The 22451-nt window shown below is 33.7% G+C and overlaps 2 protein-coding genes across 5 annotated transcripts in view; one reads left to right on the top strand and one right to left on the bottom strand.

Annotated features, from left to right (window-relative positions):
• SNX29 (sorting nexin 29) overlaps positions 1 to 22451 on the top strand; it is a 591891-nt gene that overhangs the window by 3856 nt on the left and 565584 nt on the right. The gene's annotated exons all lie outside the window — the stretch shown is intronic.
• Positions 1167 to 22451, bottom strand: part of GSPT1 (G1 to S phase transition 1) — a 30953-nt gene continuing 9668 nt past the window's right edge. For 2 of the 3 annotated variants that reach the window (XM_031433269.2, XM_031433267.2), the window contains exons 2-15: positions 21141 to 21182; positions 20982 to 21023; positions 20032 to 20259; positions 18970 to 19003; positions 17260 to 17337; positions 15936 to 16116; positions 15177 to 15331; positions 14862 to 15002; positions 13484 to 13577; positions 12543 to 12623; positions 8861 to 9034; positions 7915 to 8004; positions 7587 to 7755; positions 1167 to 5903 (exon numbers count right to left, since the gene is read on the bottom strand). In XM_031433269.2, coding sequence (XP_031289129.1) covers positions 5851 to 5903; positions 7587 to 7755; positions 7915 to 8004; positions 8861 to 9034; positions 12543 to 12623; positions 13484 to 13577; positions 14862 to 15002; positions 15177 to 15331; positions 15936 to 16116; positions 17260 to 17337; positions 18970 to 19003; positions 20032 to 20259; positions 20982 to 21003 — 1500 coding nt within the window. In that variant the 5' untranslated portion in view covers positions 21004 to 21023; positions 21141 to 21182 and the 3' untranslated portion in view covers positions 1167 to 5850. The remainder of the gene's footprint in view (positions 5904 to 7586; positions 7756 to 7914; positions 8005 to 8860; positions 9035 to 12542; positions 12624 to 13483; positions 13578 to 14861; positions 15003 to 15176; positions 15332 to 15935; positions 16117 to 17259; positions 17338 to 18969; positions 19004 to 20031; positions 20260 to 20981; positions 21024 to 21140; positions 21183 to 22451) is intronic. The other variant, XM_031433268.2, reaches the window with a different exon arrangement.

Below are 22451 nucleotides of genomic sequence, written 5' to 3'. Positions count from 1 at the left end.
CTTCTCCAGTAGCTTCATGTGTGTTCTTAAGATATAGCGCCATGCTGCTTTTCCTTCCCCTACTCCAGCCTTTTTTTGGTCCTTTTGTAGTTAAGTGATTTAAAGTGCTTTCAAATTTCTCCTAACTCCTTAGTTCCACTTATACTAGTCCTGTTCCCTCTAACGTCAAGAGTGACCTTTTAATTCAGTCAAATTAAAAAAAAAATTCTCATTCTTGATCTACTGTATTTGAAACCACTCATGTTCAGTGAAATTTCAAGCAATTTTATCCTTTCTTAAATATCTATGCCTGCTATTTATTAAGACATGAGTTAGCCATTGGTGAGCACTAGTTTTAAATCTGAAATATACTGTTTTTTATCTATAGTTGCCACAATATGTTATACTGAGTGCATACTGAGAAGGAGAATTTTTGCCTGATTTTTAACAAAAGGATCATATCACAAATAGTAATTAGAATACAGAAAGGATGCTTGTCAGCTACAGGATTTGTTTCCTTGTTTTACGTAATCCCTTATTTCTAGTAGAAAACAGGAAAATATTTCACGCAAGTAATTGGGTGCACGATGCCTTCAGCGAGAATTTAAGGGAAAGAGATACTCACGATTACAAGAAAAATTGCACTTGTAAGATTAATATGTTGAATTTAGAGGACAGATTAAATATAAAGAATAAAAAAATATGCCATGACAGTATATGATTTTTCAAATTCTTCATCTAGCTTCAAAATTGAAAATAGACAACCTTGTCACTAGAGGTAAAATAAAAATACTTCCTGTAACCTGTTTTTTCACATGGCCAGAGACTAGTTGATTTTTTATTTGTCCTTTTAAATTCAGAAAACTTTAAAATTTATTTCATTGTAATTTGGCTATCATTTATTCTAGATTGGGAGATACGTAGTTCTTAATTACAAAGCTACAGCATCCAAGGTATTGATGCAATTTTTCTGCTTTAAGATGCACTGACAGAAAGAACTTGTGTATCTGAAACTGGCTCCATGTGCCATTCTCTACTGTCAGTGTTCTACACACTGCAGTACAGTGTCTGTGTGGTTTGATACCCAAACATGACATTGAGGACTACAGAGAAAACAGATAGACTATGGAGAAAACAGACACACTCAGGGTATGATACAATACAGGTGATAATAAACAGACAAATCCTTCAAAAGGGAAGATGACAATTTTTATTGTTATTACAAAAGCAAATTTTTTAAACTTCAGTCATTTGAATAATTCCAAGAGCAGACTAGGGGCTTAATCCTCACACAGGCACCAAGTCAGGCACAGTAGGTAGCTACGAATCATAAGAGAAAGGTTTCTTTACCTTGGGTTCCCATAATTCCTACCTAGAGCATTCTGCCATGCTTTGGAATTAGGTTTAAAATCCAGCAAACCTAATCAGTTCCCTTTAATTCTGCTTTTAAAAAAATGAGAGCTAGGTATTAACCTGCTGTCTAGTGAAAACTAGTCACTAAATCCTGGCCTGAGAGAGATCCACGTTTCCTTTAGAACAAAGAGAAGAAAGTAGTTTAACGAAGAGATGGGTCAGTTTCTGAGAGCCCCATCTGAATGCTTAAAATGCAGACCTACTGGGCTCAGACCTGTTTCAGCTAATGCATGTGGATGATCACCTGAGGAGTGCAGGAGCTCCAGCTCCAGCACAAACTCTCTTCCCGGGCAGCAGAAAGAGGTAGTAGGGACTTGGGCTGACATCTGAAGCACTGAGCTAATGTTGGCAGAGGGGAGCCTCAGGAAGCACAAAATGTCACTCTACCTTTGCTGTCCACAAACCTGAGGTTTCCATGTTAAGTACTAAAGGGCAGTGGCATGTGTGACATGGCAGAAAAGACAACTACCATTCCAAGAGTCGCTTAAGAAATCCTGTCTAATTTTCTGCCTAATCAGACATGGTGCCTATCTGTTTCTCCCTTATTGTAGAGAACACTCCAACACTCCCACACCTTCAGGCCCTTATAACATTTCCTTAGTGAGCAACTCAGCTAGCACATTATTGTTTCAAGGAAGCATAGGATTAGAGGTATGTGAAAAGTATTTACTAAAGGGAAGACTCAGTATGTCCTAGGATATGGAAACTCAAGAATATCCTAGAGCCAAAACCATCAGAAGTTGAACCAAATCTACCCTATCTAAAATTCAGCAGTAAACTGGTTCAAATGGAATCCAAGACTACAGGAAAATAGAAACACTTCCTATTCCATTTACTATGAAATCTAATTTAACCAACTGACTGCTAAATTTAAATCTACTAAGTCTTTGAATTGTGCATGTGTAATTACATTTATTTATTTAACAAGTTGCTGCCATGGCAAGATCTCTAGATAAAGAAACAAGATCATAAATGTATTAGATGACATCTGCTAGAATCACTGAAAAATTAGCTGGAGGAAATATAAGCCATATTGTTTGGAGACAGAAAATGGTCCCCTAAATTCTGTTGATTGCTATCTACCTTACATAGGTCTGTGAGAGGATTAATGGCACAGTTTATTCTGTAAGATAGATCAACACTGAACATTTAAAATCGTCCTATAAACAGAGCTATAGTGCTGTTACCAAATTTTCACAAAGGGTTTTTTTTTTAAAAGTTGAAAGTTGCCTGATGTTAAGAGCTGTAATAAAAACTGTCCCTCGACTACCTTAAATCCCTACCCAAAGCAATGAAGCTGTCATCCATGAAGCAGCGGCCCAGGAGGGAGTCCATACCAGTGAGGAAAGGTGCTAGAGTGCTGTCATGTGGAATAGCCATCCAAGACCATGGGGTAATTTCAGTCATAACTAATGTTTCTGAAGATTGCCAGGCAGTTTGGCTGATGTTTTTCAAAAGTTCTTCATGGAAGCAGGTTTTGACTTTAAGTTCACTTTTTGCTTAGGTTGCAAAACTGCTGCTGGTAAAGTATGACCCAGAATATCTGCAGCACTTGAGCTGAGGATGCCAGTAATGTTCACTTGCATCACATTTCAAAGTCCATCCCATATTGTAAAAGCAGTTCTTGCAGTTTATGTAACTAGCAGACAAGTATGAATTAGCTCGTTACAGTGAACAACTTGTATTCGTTTACAAAGTTTTTACATTCAGTTATCACATATTTCAAGATTTTCAATTCAAAACAAATATACGTGGGCTTAATTATTCAAGAACACTTTACTATTTGTCACTTAATTTCATGGCATTCTATACTCAAGTCCAACTCTTCTGATTTGATTTTACACATTCTCATTGGGTAAGTCTTATTTGCAAATTAAAAACAAGAAATAGATGCTATATTTTCTCCTCTCCCACACAGTTAGAAATATTTGGGTTTAAAATGGCAATTACTTAGATGTTTATTTCGATCTTTCTTAAATTCACTTCATTAATTTAAAAAAACTATAATTAAATAATCTAACATGAAAGCTGTATAAAGAACATCATTAATGTAAAAAGAAACAAAGAAAACTGTGATTCCAACATATCTATGCTAAAGATAAGAGAAAAAAACTTTAGGTCTATAATATCCTAATCTGCAGCCAATTACCCTATTTTTGCATTACAATCAACAATATAAACACACTTGCACTCTCAGAAGACAAAATGACAGCATAGGAATCTGTATTGCTTTTTAAAGGTCCCACGTCTCCATACACTACTAGTTAACTTCAGACATTTCATTTCCCCATCCAAGTAACTAGGCAGTGTAACGAGGAGTTTAAAATGCGTCAGCTTTAAGTGAGCATTCTTCCCAGAGAACTTCAGAGCTCACAAAATGTATGGTATTGGTTAATTTACAGTGAGGTTTCTTCTAAATAATCTAATTATTTGCATAAATGTGCAAGAATCCATTGAAATTTTTATTTCATAATTACACTTATATTTATTCTCTTTTATTTTTTAGAGGTAGGCCCTTCACAGTGGATATCCATGTTGTTTTACTTGAGTCTTGGCAACATGCACATAATATTCTAAAAGTGTAAATGTTTTAAGGGCAGACATAACTGATTTTTAAAAATGGAAATCTGTATCTGGAAATAATTTAAATGACTCTTGAGCTTTTAAAGATTAATTAAAATCCAAGCAATTACTAGTCTTCTTATTAACTTGGAAGTGCAAAAAGAGTTATTATGTAATGTTTAAAGCTCCTACATATCCCAGAAAAATAAAAGCCCAGAGACTTGCAGACTTAATAAAATTTATTTAGCTTTCATGCACTCTAATAGCCATGAGTATAGTTACGGGAAACTGCAGGACAGTAGCTATGCTCTGTCCATAAGATGTAGCCTCATTCATGAAATGAACAGGAAGTCTATAGTAACAAAACAGGATTAGATTAATTTTTATGTTTTGTGACTAGAAATAGTCTGCCTAGGCTTTTCTTTTCTGGGGTGGAGGATTACAGGGAAGGGACATATCATTAAGTACACAATTAACAAAGTATCTTACTTAGATAAACCAGTCTAAAAGAGGCCAAGTCTTTGACAAATGGCAACACTCAAAATCAAGGGAGGTTCCAATAACCCAGAAGTTGTCCCTTCCAGTTCCCATTTATTCTTATTAAAAATTTCAAAGTCATGACAGTCACAGCTGAAAGTCAGCCTTCAATCTAAAAACCCCCAATGTTACATTGTGGTTCATCCAAGTCATAATTTAGCCAATTTCAGCTCTGTATTTAAGAAAACAGTCAATTTTAAGTAATTGAGAAAAACTTACACTGTGCTTGATTCTACTTAATCAGTTAACTTTAGTCTGTGCAGATTCTGATGGTTCTAAATATGTGTCCATTTAATTGCTGGATGAGATTTAGCTTTTAACCAGCAAGGGTTATCCAACCTTTAAAATTAATGATAAAAATAGTAAACCAAGTAATTTGTAGAACTGGCACTTGCAGTTGATACGGTTTTCATACTAGATGCATGCAGCTCTTATAAATACTAAAGGAGGCATTTTTGCCGTATCTCAACATGCTTTCTTTATTGTAAATTCCATTAATTTAACAAGTTTATGTAATTTTTTGTAGGGGTACAATTTCATTATGCTTTATACTTATAAAAACTACAGTATGCTTTTCTTGTATTTTGAAACCACTTACTGTGTTTAATAAATCATGTTAAAATATAAATTGACAGAAAATAACTGATAGACCTAATAAAGCAGTGTCACAGCTGCATAAAGATTCTGTATAGTATGCATTACACCCAGCAAAGAAGTGGTCAAACTAATTCTTTCTTTTAATACAAACTTGAGCATTGCTTGTAAATGCCTCATTTAAAGTAGTGGATAGGGAAAGAGTTTAGAAAAGTCCAAGTAATAAAACGTATTCAATTACTTGGTAAAGTTAAAAAGCTAATGTGACAATGTTACATCCAGATAAAAAACATTATTCCAAAGCAATTCAAATACCGAAAAGAGTTTCAAATCGAATATTTTATTAACATGGTAGTTGTCTCTGTAACATGTGCACACACACTCGCACACTCAGAATCATCTGCCTGGGGAGAAAAAGGCTAAGTATGCCTAAGGGAAAATGAAAAATAAAAAAAATTTCTGGTAGGTTTTCATTATTGTAGGCAATTATGTCCACATCACTTAGAAAGCTATTGCCAAATCTGTCCAAGGAAGCAGAGTTTGAGAGGGGAAGAAAAAAATCTTGGGAAAAAAATTCAACAGTGTGGCATAGCAGAGCTCTCAATATGAGAAAGCTGACATAATGTGGACTTTCGCTGTGAATTTTGTCTTTGCAAAATATGGGGAGAGGTTTGTCAGTGGGCAGAAAATAAAAGAAGGTGGTGTGAAGTAGGCTTTTGCAGTCAAATTTCCTCACAGTATTGTGCAGGGTCATCAAGAAAATGTTTAGTCTTTCTCTGGAACCAGTTTCAGAACTTTTCCAATTGCAATGGTCTTACCTAGAAATGAAATTTTTAAAAAACCTTTTCAGTAGTTAACAGCAAGGCTATGTAAGATATTAAAACATTATTTTAAATCATTATTTAAAAATGTAAGCTACTAATTTACTGGCTTTACCATTAAAGGCATAATTTCCAATTAGGCAGTCTTAAGTGGAAGGGAGCTGAAAAGATACGATTTTCTTTAACAAAAACCTATACTTAGACAAGTAGAATGTGGCTATCCATAAAACAGAATACTATTTGGCAATAAAAAGGAATGAATTATATACAATACATGCAACTACATGTTTGAACCTCAAAAATATGCTGAGTGTAATAAACTAGACACTAAATGCCACAAAGTATATGATTCTGTTTTATATGGCATGTCCAAAAAAGGCAAACAGAAAAAGTAGATTTGTAGTTGCCTAGGGTTAGGGGTAGGAATAGAAGGTGACTTTGTGGTTTTAGGGTTCCTTTTTAGATATCCTAAATGTTATAAAATTAAAATGTAGCAATGACTACACCTCTGTGAACATACTAAAACTCCTTGAACTGTACACAGGTCAATTTCATGGTACATAAATTATCTCAATAAAAGCTGTTAAAAAAATGCTTTCAAGTCCTATTATAAGAGATACAAAACCCATTAGGGGTCTTGTGAAAAACCTAAAAGCCAAGCTACTCTTTAGAAAAAAATAATTCTGGGGTTAAAAATTCTTGCTACATTAATTTCTTCTGTCTGCCTGATTTTATCAGGTTCTAATCAGTAACTAAAATTCTCATTTTGTTATATTAATAGGACAAACCCAATAACCACTTTCACTGTCACCAAGAAGAGTTTTAAAATAATGACTTTAAATAGATACCATCTTTATACAGATTTCTCTGAAATTAGGCTCAGGGACCATATTCATCATATTCCCAGTGCTTAGCACAGCTCCTGACATTCAGTAGATACACAGTGACATTTCTGCTGAATGGAACTGGAATATGTGAATTGACCATTTATATTTCAACTGAACCATAAAGTTTTACGTAAAGTCTTCCATAGTCTTAAAATAGTTATCTAAGTTAACAATCCACAGAGAAATGTTTAATAAAAGTCATTTGGTTTCCATGATATCAAAATATTTGATGGCTGTGAGACAGAAAAATTATAGCTATTCTAGTTCACTCGGGTAGGCAAAAACGGACACAAACACACACACACAAACATGAATATTAAGCCTTTGAAAATACCTATGTACCCCTTTTATCTCCCCATTTCAGTGTGGTTAATGTTAGTCATATTTCATTTTAAAATGATTTCTTCTGAGCACAAAAGTGATGTTTACCTCAGAGGCTTGCTTGGCAAAACTTGATGTACAGGATAAGCCCTTCAAGATGAGCTTTAATTACACATATTACAAAGGATTTCGTTACAGAAATGTCTTATTTAGTAAATAAAATGATTCTCAAAACCCACTGCTCGCAAAATATCAAAATTAAGATTCTTTATCTAGAGCATTACTACTAAAATGTATGATCAATTCTGTCTCTGTTGTTCAATTCATTCAACTCATAAAACATTTATTATATGAATATAGAACTTATATCCAAGTTTTCTATGAACTTGTAATGTACACTATACTCAGATGAAGATTACCAAAGCTAGTAAGCATCTTAGATATACTGCTAGACATCAGTTTAAAAGCTTACCCTCATCTCTTAAGGTAAAACGACCCATCTGAGGGAAGTCTTTAAAGGTCTCAAGGCAGATGGTTCCTGCTGTCCTTAAGCGAGCAATGCATACTTGATCTTGTTTCACAAAACGGGGTCGAGTCTTACTTTTTTCTCCTGATTTTTTGTCTACCAAGCAGATTAAGGCCTATCCAAGAAAAAGGATGAGATCAGAATAATGCCAAATAAAAGAATCTTTAAGAATAGAAGTGTAAATAAGAATACATCACTGTTGCTGGTCAGAAATTATCAAGGTGTAATGACCTTAAAACACGCAAACAAAAACTCCAATTATCTTAAAACTCACTGTTATTTCGACTTCTTCAATACAGGTATGGATATGCAGCACCGCATTATAACCTGGGCAGATGATGGATTTGTGCTCTATAATCACTATCTGTCAAACAAAAAAATTCACATCTTTATCCCTAGGTAAAAAATAATCAAATGTCTAACTCATGATCTTAGTAGGGTACCAACTTAAAGTTATTTTTGTGTTAGAAGTGACAGGTCAGGCCGCCTCACCTCTAAGCATGAACTTTGATATCCTTACCCTAAAGATCTTCTTGGTGAGCACCCAAACTTTAAAAACACAGGCAGACTGTCTTCTCCGGGAAGCCTTTCCTCTATACTCCCCACCAAGGAATTAAGTTAATCATTGCTGTTCCCATGCTAGTTTTTTTTCCTCCTAAATATGACTTACAGTTTTATCCATTTCCCAATATCCAAGGGCCAAAATTAACAACCTTGTATCTGGAATCAAAATCTAACCTGATCAGTCATATCTTATAACAGAACTCAAAAACTCTGTGAGCTATACCAATCATTTACTCTGTCATTCTCCTGGGCAGATCAGGTTGCTAATGACATGGAGAAATTAATGTGTTTTTCTGTCTGGAAAGTTATTTGCTCTGAATAAGCAGACAAACCATGACTTCCAAGGCAACTAGGTTCTGTTCTACTTAAGGTGAAAGACACTTTGGGCAAAATATAAGTATTAATATATATTTATCAACAGGAAATAATAAAAGGGAACTTAAAAAAATACTACCTACCAAGTACCTGTACCATCTTAAAGACCATATGTGTATAAGATATATACATCACAGCTGTTGTGATCTATATATATGGTTTATTTCAATTCCCCTTCTGCACACAATGGCCTGTCACTAATCATCAGGACACAAGGCATTTAAATTCTAGTTTCATTTAGACAGTAAAGATCACCATGACAACTACAATAACTAGTTTACCTGGGCATCAAATGTGCGACCAGAATGACAAAGATTATTAGGATCACAAAGTATGAATCCTGGAAGAATCTCCTCCTCTTCAATTCCTTTCAGTCTGATTTTGAGGTTTTCACCTGGGGCTACAGAATCAGTTTCTACATCATCGGAAAGGATTCCAAGAACTTCCACATTGTGCTTAAAAAGAAACCAAGATTAGAGGCTTTCTGACACATTCACTACACTACAGAACAGAAAATTATCTGTTTGCTGTAGACTTGCAGGTCACATTTTTCTGTGGATGTTGATTAATGAAAATATTTCTTCGAATATAAAACCTTATTACATTCGTATGACACGAACTTAACAAAAATTCACATCCTTGAAGTCCAAACTGTCAGTTAAAAGATTAATTTGTCATCTTCTTAATACCACATCCTAACAATTTCCAAATAGAACAAGTATAAACTAGCATTTGCTTTTTTTTTAAGCCTTTTCAAAATTAAAACATTAAATCTAACATTTGGATTTTTATTTTATGGATGTAATTATTATTAAATTCCAGGAGTTAACAGACATAGCTTTCATTACCTGTCAATCCCCAAACATCCAAAGAGTGTACTTTTCTCTAAGTTGTTTAAACAACTAAGCTTTAAAAGCATACTGACCTTAACAGGTACAGGGTTTCCTTTTGGGATGATAAAAATGTTCTGGAACTAGATAGTGGTGATGGCTGCACATATGAATGTACTAAATGTCACTAATGGTAAAATTTACCTGTCTTTTGCCATAATAATTTTTTTTTTAAAGAGCATATAGATGGGAAAGAAAGTGTTAAAACAATACCCACAAGTATTCCCTTATTCTCCATTTCTGCCCTTGGAGATAATTCATATTTTTAAAACACATGGCAGAAAACAAAACAAAAAATAACAGCCTTCAAGACAAAATGAACTTTCTCATGATGGCAGATAAACGGTGGAGAATCCAGAATCATTATATTCCATACCAGAATTCTGTAAACTGTCACTTGCTGAACTTTTAATAGTACCCCACCTCCACCCACATACACAAGTAATGGCTTTCTTTCCCAAAAGGCAGCTCCACCTATTGATACCTGTCCATTGAAATTCACTACAAGAACTGACAGAAACTACAGCTGGACTTGTTAGCTAAATTCTTTACAGTAATGGGATACACTAGCAGTTCCACCATATATAACAAATATTGTTTACTACTTTTTGCCCAAATAATATAGCATAACAATTTCTCTCCCCAAATACGGACTTTTATAGCTAAACACAATATAACAAGTCTAATCTCTAGTCCATCCATATGCAAAATTAAGATTAAGACCAACAAATTCTTAAGTTTGTGAAGGATTCAAGGATTTTGCCTACTCTAAGTATAATACTACTCACATAAGTGAAATCATACATTATTTATGTTTTTGTGACTGGCTTACTTCACTTAGTATAATGCCCTCAAGGTTCATAAAACATATGTTGTAGCATATGTTAGAATTTCCCTCTTTTTTAAGCTGAATAATATTGTGTTGTATGTATACATATTTTGTTTTCCCATATTCATCCATCAGTGGACACTATAGGTTGCTTCCATGTTTTGGCTTTTGTGAATAATGCTGCTATAAACATTGGTTCTTCAAGGTCTACTGTCAATTCTTTGAGGTGCATACCCAGATGTGGAACTGTTGGATAATTCTGGTTTTAATTTTTTTGAGGAAATGCCAGTATATTTTGTATAGAAACTACACAATTTTACATTCCTGCCAACAGTCCACAAAGGTTCCAATTTCTCCACATCCTTGCCAGCATTTGTTATTTTGTTTTGTTTTTTGATAGTAGCCACCCAGGGTGTGTGTGTGTGAGGTTATTTCACTGCAATTTTGACTTTTATTTCCCTAATGACTAGTGATGCTGAGCATCTTTTCATGTATTTTTTGGCCATTTGTACATCTTCTTTGGAGAAATGTCTATTTAAGTCCTTTGCTCATTTTTTAGTCAGATGGTTTCTTTCTGTTGTTGTTGAGTTGTAGGAGTTCTTGATATAATATGGGTATTAGCCCCTTACCAGATTTATGATATACAATTAATTACCCCCATCCTGTAGGTTGCCTACTTCTTAATTTTTTAATGTAAAATAGTCTGGCGTCTATGTCTTTTAAAATATTTAATTCTACTCCACTGAGACTCGGGGAGACTAAAGTGAACTGAGTTTTTCCAGCTTGATTAAAAACTGTAGGATTACCGCTTAGTAATGAGTAGAAAGTGACAGCTTCCCCAGAGCACTAGTATAGCAAGGCCCCTTGCCTACAGCTGTAGCCCAGCACTAAGTTCACTTGCCCACAGTAAGCTGTACTTTTCTTTCTACTACAATAAAATACTCATAGAATTTACCTCCTTTAACCATTTTACATTGTACAATGCAGTGGAACCTAGTACATTCACAGTATTGTACAACCATCACCAGTATCTGGTTCCAAAACATCTTCATCACCCCAAAAGGAAACAATACCCATTAAGCAGTCACTCTTCATTTTTCTTCCCCCAGCCCCCTGCAACAACCAGTCTGACTTCCATCTCCACAAGCAAACTTGACTTCTGAGACTGCTCTGTAGACAGAATATAGCAAGGATTCAAACTGACCATTATTTTCATTCATCATTGACCTTCAGGTTGCAGAGATAATTAATTACCTTAGAAAAAAGATACTATGTATAACTGAAAAATTGTGCTCTACATTGGAATTTGACATAACATTGTAAAATGACTATAACTCAATAAAAAAAGTTAAAAAAAAATACTATGATAGGATATTCTGGTCTCCAATGCATAGGGCATCAAGAAACCCCAAAGTGTAATTTGCAAGGTTACAATTACACCTGAACAGTACATTGACAATAGATACCTTTTCTAATTCACTGTGCCTGGCAAAAGCATGGTAAAGAAATTCTCAGTTAAATTTAACAGAAATCTCTATTTGGAGGTTCTGATGATTCAGGCCTATTTTCCTACATAAACAACATCTATGGAGTTGTTAGAGAGGTCCTCTCTGGAAAACAGGTAAGTTTCTTAGTAACGTGTCATCTGCAATTATCAGCAATTGAGCAGTCAGAAATAACACAAAGGAATAGTTCATGGAGATTTTGCATGTTATTTAATGAAACCCTCTCCAATAATGAAGAAATTACAATAAGGTAGAAAGTTAAGAGAAGACCCATTTATGATAAATGTAACTCCTCAAATTAGGGGCATTACTTGATCACATTATTTTATAGTATCCAATGTAACTATGTAAAAAAATAAAAGAAAGCTAATTATATCATGATTAAACTCAAGTTTTCATCAACCTGGCTCGATACTAATCCAGCATGTTAACAGAAGCAAGTCACTTAACCACATCAGATCTCTGTATACTTCCTGTAAAATAATGGAGTTGAAGCTCTCACAGTGATGCATCTTTTAACTCTAATATGGTGCTAATACTGTCCCTCCTCCATTTGTCAATGAATAACACTACTTTTTTTTTTTACTAAATTTTGTACTTGACATTAATAGAACATAATCCTGGATTTTAAAAATTAAGTTTCTTTTAATGGATATTCGTAAGATTTTGAAAAGTTCTGGCTCCTTGATAATATTTTCAAGAGAAAATCTAAATGAGAAAGAGCATTACTAATTCTTACCTTGTTTGGCATCATCACAAGCTGCTGGCCTTTACAAATAGATCCTGATTCCAGCTTTCCCAGGACCACAGTGCCCATATCCTATTTAAATTAAAAAAAAAAAAAAAAATCAAGGTTCAGATTTTCATTACTACTCTATAGCAGTTCAGCAACCCAAAGTGAAATCTTGCAGGGCTTATTCATAAAAGAAATCTTTAGCTCAAATGGTAGAATGCTTAGGATTAATCTTAAACACAGGTAACAATCGCTCTATAATATCTGTGTCATAAGCATTATGTGTAATTATGATACTAATAAATAAGTATGACTCAGATTAAAAAAGAAAGCATGGTGCAGGAGACTGTAAAATTTTGTTTGAAGATCTCAATTTATTTGTTCACATTCAGGTTCTTTGAAAAATCTCTAAGTCTTTTCCCTCTTGTGTAAAATTGGAAAAATGCTTGTTCAAGAAATTTATCATGGAGATAATGAAAGAATGAGGTATTTGAGAAGGGCAAAATATTACATATTGATATTGCAGTAACTTTAAAAATGAAGTTGAAAATCTAGTTAAAAATATTGAAGCTTTTTTTTTAAAGACTAACATTCAGTGTTGGTGAGGCTATGGTAAAACCAGCACTCATATACTGCTGGCAGTAATGTAAGTTAGCACAGTATTTTGGAAGGCCATTTGTCAGTGTCCATCATTTTAATGTACAAATCCTTTGAGTCCAACAGTTTTACTTGTATGGGTTTCTAAAATATGATCATTGGCTCACTGGAAAACAGTTGAAATAAACTACTGATTAAATTATGGCCTAATACCACTGAACAATATATAACCATTAAAAAAAGAGATACCTATGTTATGTTAATTATTAAAGTTGTTTCATAATTTAAAACAAAACACAAAATAATTTATCACCTCCCATTAAACCCAATTTTTTAAACATTTTGGGTACCTTGTACTTATCCACAATTGGCAGCCTGATTGGTCCATCAACTGATCTGTTGAAATTTGGCAAATTATCCAGATATGGAATAAATGGTAATCCACTGAGAACATAACAATATCCATTAAAGGGAGTCAATATAAATGTCAAAATTTTAAGCAGTTATATGACTATAACTTTATACAAAAATGTGGTTATAACAATATTTTCATTCCCATATACTCTTCTTATTCAACCAATTTATTATCCAGTTCATCTTATTCCTCAGAAAATAAAAAAAAAAGCTCAGTATAATAAAAAGCTTCCCTATAAACTTAGATTCAGAAAAATATTTTGTAGCAAATAGCCCACATGTTGTAATAAAATTACTCCACTCTATTACTTAATTTTTATGGAGTTTCCCAGCTCTGAAATCAGAATACTATAAAATTACAGTATATGAATTTAAAACTTTAAAACTACAGTATATGGATTGGGAGGCTTAATATTGCCAAGAGAGCAATGCTCCCCCCAAATTGATCTACAGATTCAATGCAATCCCTATTAAAATCTCAGCTGCCTATTTGCAGAAATTGCAAGCTGATCCTAATGTTCATATGGAATTTCAATGGACCCAGAATAGCCAAAAACAATCTTGAGGAAAAAAAACAAACAATTTAAAGACTCACACTTCCCAGTTTAAACACTCACAAAGCAATAGTAAATAAGATTTCACTTACAAAAAAATTAATCCAAAATGAAACACATACCTAAATCTTAGAGCCAAAACTATAACAAGCTTAGAAGAAAGTAACCAGATTAGGTAATGTGTTCCTAGGCATGACACCAAAAGCACAATTAAGAGAAAAAGTAAATAGGGGGGCGGAGGGTGGGAAGGGATAGACTGGGATTTCAAAATTGTAGAATAAACAAGATTATACTGTATAGCACAGGGAAATTTATACAAAACGTTACGGTAACTAACAGAAAAAAAAATGTGACAGTGTGTATATGTCCATGTATGACTGAAAAACTGTGCTGAATACTGGAATTTGACACAACATTGTAAAATGATTATAAATCAATAAAAAATGTTAAAAAAAAAAAGAGAAAAAGTAAATAAACTAGACCTCATCAGAATTAAAAACTTTTCTGCTTCAAAGGACACCATCAAGAAAGTATTAAGATAGCCCACAGAATGGGAGAAAATATTTGCACATCATATATCTGATAAGGGACTCGTATCCATATCCAGTGCATAAAGAATTATAACTCAATAACAAAATGACAATCCAATTAAAAAATGAGTAAAGGACATGGTATTTTTAATGCCAAGGTTACGTCAATATTTTCTTACATTACTTACTAAGACACAAACTTTTTTCAAAAGAAAGAAAAGGTTACTTACATGTACCAAGGACAGAAATCTGATTGCTCTTTAAGATTTGCTCCAGTCAGTCCTGAGCAGGGCATGAAGTGAATGTCCTTTTTGGGATTGAAGCCAACTTTTTTCAAAAATGGCACTAGTTTCTCTTTACATTCTTCATATCTATTAATATTTATAAATAACTCAATTATAATGTAAAGCAACTGAACTCAAGTTTCATCATTAAACAAATGAAGGTTTAGAAAAACCCCAGGGGGGAAAAAGCATACAGTAACAAAACCATCCTTTATTGCACTAATATGTCTATAAAAAAACAGTAAGACATCCAAAGTTTACCTCTCGTTGCTCCAATTTACTGTTGGATCATCCATCTTATTAATAAGCACAATTAAGTGTTTTACGCCTGCTGTCTTTGCCAACATTGCATGTTCTCTTGTCTGTCCTCCTTTTTCAAATCCAGTTTCAAACTCTCCTTTCCTGGCAGAGATTACCTATTCCAAGAAATCAAAGTTTATTCTTATACATTCAGGTACACTCTTCTAGCAATAAAACATCTTTCTTTTCAGTTTTATCAGAAGCTTCTTGCAAGAAAGTAGAAGTAACTGAGTTACAACATATATACTTTTTGAACATCACAATGTCTAAATGGCTTAAGGTTCTGGTAAATGTTTCTTCAGAATCCCAATTTTCCAAAATCTAGTATGCCTTTATATTTTACAATTTAAACATGTATTTGATTTAGTTCTAATACACTGACCACACACACACACAAATTGCAAAATGACTAAAGGCCTTAAAACACATCATTTCTTACTCATTTTTGTACCTACAGTACATTTATTGGGTACAAAATGGGTAGGCCTGGCATTCAGTGAACACTAACTTCTGACACAGTTAATAGATAATAGCAATGGTAGAGAAAAGCTAAAATATTTTCATGACTAAATCAAATTACAAAGATTTCGAAAATTGTGACTATGTATATTACAGTTCCCTGTAACCTAAATTCTAGCTTTTAGAAGGTAAATTCAACTATTTAAATTTCATATTGGGCTGCTAACAAATACACAGATGAATTGGAAATATCTTTCTTACCAGTACAGCCAAATCAGCTTGAGAAGCACCACCAATCATATTTGGGACAAAACTCTTGTGGCCAGGGGCATCTAGAATTGTAAAATGCTTCTTTTCTGTTTCAAAATAGGCACGACCCACTTCTACTGTTTTACCCTTGTCTCGCTCTTCCTGATTTGTGTCTAAGGCCCAAGACAAGTACCTAAAATAATTTTAAAATAAGAATAATACTGGTAAGAACATGAAAGTTTTAAAAATATTCTTCAACCATTAAAGGTATAATTGATGCCATCCAGCTTTATGTCCCGCATACAACATTTAAATCATGAACAGGACTGGGTAGAAATGAAAATTAAGTGACTAAAACTTGTATTATTGTGATTCAAATGCTTGGATCTTTTACATATATCCAGAGTCATAATTATATATTCTATAAGCAAACATTATTTATAACAAGCTGACAATATAAAGGAACTTATTACTTATCTCATGGTGATATTGGCACTGGTACTAAGTTCCTTAATATTTCATTTTTATAATCATCTAGCACAAAGTATAATACAAATCACGGCTATCTGAAGGTATTTCTCAAAAGTGAAGACCACTAACCTGCTACGTGGGAGCAATGGTTACTTGCTAAAAATTATTTCAGTATTTCTTTGCCATAGAAAAATTACTTACATAAGTTCAAACCATCCATAATAGCAGGTGTTAATTTAGATTACCTCATCATCTGTATTACAAAGTAACCTATTTTTTAGTATTATATTGAGTAGGCTTTCTTCCCCCTTATCACAGAATACAATTCAAAAAAAAGACCATCAATGTCCTATTTAGATAAAGCTTGTTAAACTCAAAAACAAAAACAAAAAAAGTAAGGTTAGAAAGAATGAAAAAGTTGACCCTTTCACCAAGCAAAGGCAACCACTGTCGATAATTTCATCTATTTTCTTTCAAGTTTATTCACATAGTTAATGATCATATCCTATGTATTATTATGTTACCTGCTTTCTCCTCAAATTCCACTATGACATCAGTTCTATTCCTGGTTACTGTAAGTTCTAGAAATGAAATTTTAGTGGTCAGGTAATAACTCAAATAAATGGATGTCTTATAATTTATTCAACAAGTCCCCTGTTATTATCCTGGATGTTCAGATGTTTCCAGATTTTTTTCTGTTAAGTTATGATGTCATCAGGAACTGATCTACTGGGTCATATTAGAAGGGAAACTTTTCCTTTGTTATGACACCATTTTTAGACCTCATGAACTTATATCTTAGTAGACCTCAAAAGCATTAAGCAGAGTTTTCTTAAAAGTAATTTATAGTGTCATAAAAGTTTACCAAGTTTCTCTGTTTTTTTCTTTAGCTTCTCTTTCATATTTCTCAAGCGTCCTTTTGTCAACCATTCCAGTCAAATACCTGAAAACATTTCAAGAAAAGAGAAACAAACATTTAATTACTCACAAATTATTCAGCTGTGAAGCTAAAACCTTTAAAGCTCTTGAGAAGAATTTCAATTCTATAAAACACTACTTTAAAGTAAAGGCACCACTGTGGTAGATGCTGAAATCATGAAAGTTTCAGTGAAAAAGATATTTACAGCCTCAAATTAACTCTCCCAAGATAAAGGGGAACAAAAAAGTATCTTTTCAGTGGAGAATTCTAGCAAACACCAAGTAATCATGGCTAATACCACCAGTAATAAATAAAACACTGAATATCGCTATCATGTGTGCCCTGATAGAATGCTATGATAAAACAACATATCTCCCGTGATATTCTTGTCCAAAATGCATAACCTCAATCTAATTGTTAAAAACATCAGTCAACCCCAAATTGAAGAACATACCATAAAATAACTGAATAGCACTCTTCAAATTATAAAAGTCATGAAAGACAAGACTGAGGAAGTGTCACAAGTTGGAAGAGATTAAGGAGACGTAACAACTAAATGCAATGTGGAATTCTAGAACAGAAAAACAACACTAATGGAAAAACTGGTTAAATTCAAATAAGATCTCGAATAGTATTGCACCAGTGTTAACTCCCTAGTTGTGATGACTGTACTATGGTTATTTAATGTTAACATTAGGGTAGGCTGAATATAAGTTATACGACAATGGTGTACAGTTTTTGCAACCTTTCTGTAAATCTATTATTTCAGAATACAAGTTTTTTTTAAAAAAGCAAATGTAAGTACTATATAAAAGAAAATAATTCCAACAGTGTTGTCTAAGCAATTAAGTCTTACTATTTCAATATTTAATATTTAAAAACTATTAGTCAAGGTGAGATTATAATTTTTTAAATAATTCCTTAGTAATACCTAACTGCTTCCTTTGACTCAATCCAAAGCCTGTTCCCCTTTCCTCTCTGTACATTCTCTGTAGAGTCATCTACAGCGCATACTTCTAACCACTCTGACTGTAGAATCTTAGTGAAATGCCAATGAAAATTCCAGCCCATAAGCAAAAAATATACATTCTCCTAAAATAACAACATACGGGCCTGTCACTTCCTTCCAGAGCCTTAGTTAATGATTCATGTGTAATAGGGTCTGTTGTGGAAATTTTCAGAATTGACAAATTACTGATTAAAATTACTCAACAAGGCAAGACAATGAAGATATGCCCTCTAGATCCGCTGATGATGTAACTTAAAGAAATGGGTCTAATTTAGGAGGGATTAAAAAGACATTTTAATTAAAATATTTTTCAATTCTAGAACATATCACTAAAAGCCAACCATGGTATTTTCATACATAGTTACCTTCTATATATGCCAAAAAATTATTCAGCACATTAGCCAGACTACCTGTCTTTGATTAAATCCACAAAAATTTAAGGAGTCAATGAATGAGGAAAAACCAGTTCTCTCAGATTCATTATTCCCCAGAAAATTATATTTAAAGCAGACTAAGATTCTTATAATCTAGGGTTCTATATTAGTTTTTATTAACAAATCTAAAAGATAGCTTTTAGAAATACATTTAATTAATGTTCCATGAGTCTTACAGTGATAACAAAAGATATTTAACAAAAAAAGACTTACATTATTTGTCCTCCAATGGTTGACTTGCCAGCATCTAAAAGTAACAATATCAACAATGTGCAAACCATAGGTATTAAAAACAAACAAAAAACCCTCAAAAAACCAACCCAAAACATAGTCACTTTATACACAAATACAACTAAAGGTCCATTTAACATATATAATTACAGCTCGCAAAAGCAACTGCAATGACAGGAATCTGGGTCATAAGCTCTGGGTAGTTATCATCCCCTTGGGAAGTGAGGCTAAGACTCCCTGCAGCATAGCAGTGACTTAGAGCTACTTTAACTGGTGAAAAAGGAAAGAATTTTTTTTAAACAGATTGCTCCCTGAGCTTCTGCAGCAGCAATAGAATATAAACTACCCAAGGAGAGCCTCAACAGAGAGCAAAAGTAGCCAAAGACCTGTGAACTACATTTAGGTAGTCTTTTTCGCTTTTAGCCAATACAGGTGTTCCTTGACAAATTTCGAAGGAGTTCATGCTACTAAAAATGTAGAACGGTTGTATCAAATTCAGGGGAAAGCAGAGAGCAGATAAAGAGAAGAAAGGGGGACATATAACTCTTTATTTTCTTCTACCAATTTTTGGCATAAGTCAGATTGTCAAGAGAATATATGAGTAAATTAAATAGGGTTTTGTGTGCTAAACCAGCAACACGATAACATCCAGAAGCTACTCCAAATTAATTTCTTACACACAAAATTTCACTACCTAGTAAAGTTAATACCACAAAATCAACTGAAGTTCACGCAAAAATATAGGTGCATTTTCTAGGATATTAATTAACAGATACCAAAATCTACTGAGTCATCATCAGCAGTCTAGAGACCAGTTGTGCATTTCATATAAATATAAGGAAGCTTATTTTCTTCCAGCTTCCACGCTGGAAGTGTTGGCAATTTTGGGCCAGTAAGAAATCTACTGAGTTAAAAATGAAAACATTTTAGATTAATCCAGTACAATTTCACTAAACATCTCCAAGTAGCTAAATAAAATGTTCTGTGTTTGATGTACCTAATAACTCTGGTCATTTCTTACCATTGCTTATGAGTGCAACTTACCTACATGTCCGATAAACACTACATTTACATGTTCTTTCTTAGGAGCACCTGGCGGTGCAACCACAGATTTAGGTTTTGGTATTTCCTCTTCCTCCTCCATCATCTCCTGGGCACTTTCCTCTGTGGGCCTTCCATCTCCCAAGGAACCAACCCCTGGCTCTGCTTCACTTATTTCTTCTTTGTGCTCCCATGATTCTTCTGGGGACATTTCTGTCTCCCCGTTTTCTACTGAAATAAGACATTTTAGCTTAGTAATCTGAAAAAGGTTTATCATCTGTACACACATGCTTTCAAACAAGAAACAGACCTTTGCATAATCAGTTCCATTTCCTAACGTCTAGTGGCACAAAAGTAAGAGAACAGAAATGGACAAGCTGACCTCATTGCTGACATCAGAGCTCTGACTCAGACACTATGAGAGACTGCTATTTTAATGAAGCTTCAGCTTGAAAGGACAAACAAAACACATGAACAGGAGATCTAATATTCTTAACAGTTCCAGTTATTCCAGCATCAGGATGTCCTGACAGTGGAGAAAAGGGAAAGTTCAAAATCAGAATACTAAAAAGTGTGAAAAGATTTAAAAAATCTTTTCTTTTTCCTCTGCAAGTAATGTAACTTTGTCATCAACTTTATTAATCACCTTGGAAATATGAAACCCTTAAGGGTAAGAAAGTTACAAAGGAAGGAAGTTTTTCTCAAGGTAAATGGATCAAGTACAACTATTCCAACTGACTTTAGCATTTCTCTACTCACTGCTTTTGCCATCACATTTATCATGGCAGTGTTAATGTCCAATTAGATTTGCTTTCTAAATCCTAATAGCAAAGACTCCATGTCAGTTTTAAATGTAGGCATTATAATAATCATAACACTTACATTTGCACTTTAAATCTTGAGAGTGAAAGAGTTTCATATTACTGTATTAATATGGTCAGAAAATTTCTTACCAACAGGTTCTGAAAGTTCCATGCTAACAGCTGAATTTGAACCTAGACAAGAAATTGAGATATAATATATATTTACAAAATAGTACCTAGTACTAGTACCATAGAGAACTTAATGTTTTCTCAATTAGATATTCAAAGAGTCCCATCATAGAAAATTACCTTCACACAATGACTGTTCCTCTTGAGATGGTTCCACAGATGCTGTTTAATAGAAATAAGTTCTATTAAAAATTGAGACCTATACATCCATTTTACTCATCTTCTAAAATACCATAAAAATAGAAGTTCAATAACAAAACAAAAACCTCTATAATTCAGACCAATGGCAACTAATTCAGGCTTTCAAACTACAAGTCTATTTAACCCACTAAAAATATCTACCAATTTAAAAACATTTTCAGTAACTGAAATGAGTCGCAAAAGCATGCTTATTCTCTAAATTTGCTTCATAAACTTTTCCTTTACAGACATTATAAGAGTAATCTGCAGCCCAGCACAGATCAAATTAGTAAGATTTTGCTTGACAAATACACATTCCTTCTCCTGATTCTCTCAGTAGCTCTAGCCCAAGAATGCAATGATAAGTCCAAGATTCTATAATCATACATGTTATCATCAAGATCCTTGAATAAATTCTATTTGATACCAATAAAGTAAAAAGGACATTCATATAAAGTATCTGAAATGCATACAGGCCCTTACATCATCTCAGAAAAAGTAATTACAATAATGCCAATTTTGTCCTATATTAGAATTCTAAGGTCAAGCAACAATCCAGTTTGCACAACTGTCACACTGTAAATCTTATGACATCACTGAAGAGATATATGAGAAATATATACTGATAGCCCAGTATGTAAGTTTATTTTTTACATCTGATAAACCTAAATGATACTCCAACATGTAAGTACTTTTGCTTTAAAAATCTACAAGATGCAAAAAGACACCAAAGGAGAATCCTGCACAACAAGTAATAAAGAATAGTGAATTCATAACCTGCAAAAAAACTCGTACTTAGAATCAGTGCCCAGAAAGTATTAACGTCCACAAGTCAACAAAAAGTTTTGGGCCCAATCTTAAAGAACATGAAATGTTGAAGAAAGTAATTCCTGACCCTGAAAGGTAAGGGGCAACTTTTTTTTTTTTTTTTTTTGAGGAAAGAAGTGACAGTGCCAAGTGTCACTTAGGAAGATCATTCTATGGCAGTATATGGATGAGCCAGAGAAGTAAAGACACTAAAAAGCAGAAAGACCAACATCACTACTTACAATAAAGAATGCTATCAGGACAAAGGAGCAGTATGACTAGAGAGGAGTGGTTAAGTGCAAAGATAAAGGAGGCGATGTCTGATAGGAGTAGGAAGAAAGGAAGAGTGAAAGGTCTAAGATGACTCCATGTGGTTAGGGTATTAAAAGAAACTGGGGGGGGGGGATCCTTTGAATTAGGTTTGGAAGGGTAACAGGAATTGTG

This window comes from Camelus dromedarius, chromosome 24, assembly GCF_036321535.1.
Source record: "Camelus dromedarius isolate mCamDro1 chromosome 24, mCamDro1.pat, whole genome shotgun sequence".
In the NCBI taxonomy this organism is placed as follows: Eukaryota; Metazoa; Chordata; class Mammalia; order Artiodactyla; family Camelidae; genus Camelus; species Camelus dromedarius.
The sequence above is the reverse complement of the archived record's forward strand: the minus strand, read 5'-3'. Positions and strand labels throughout refer to the sequence as shown.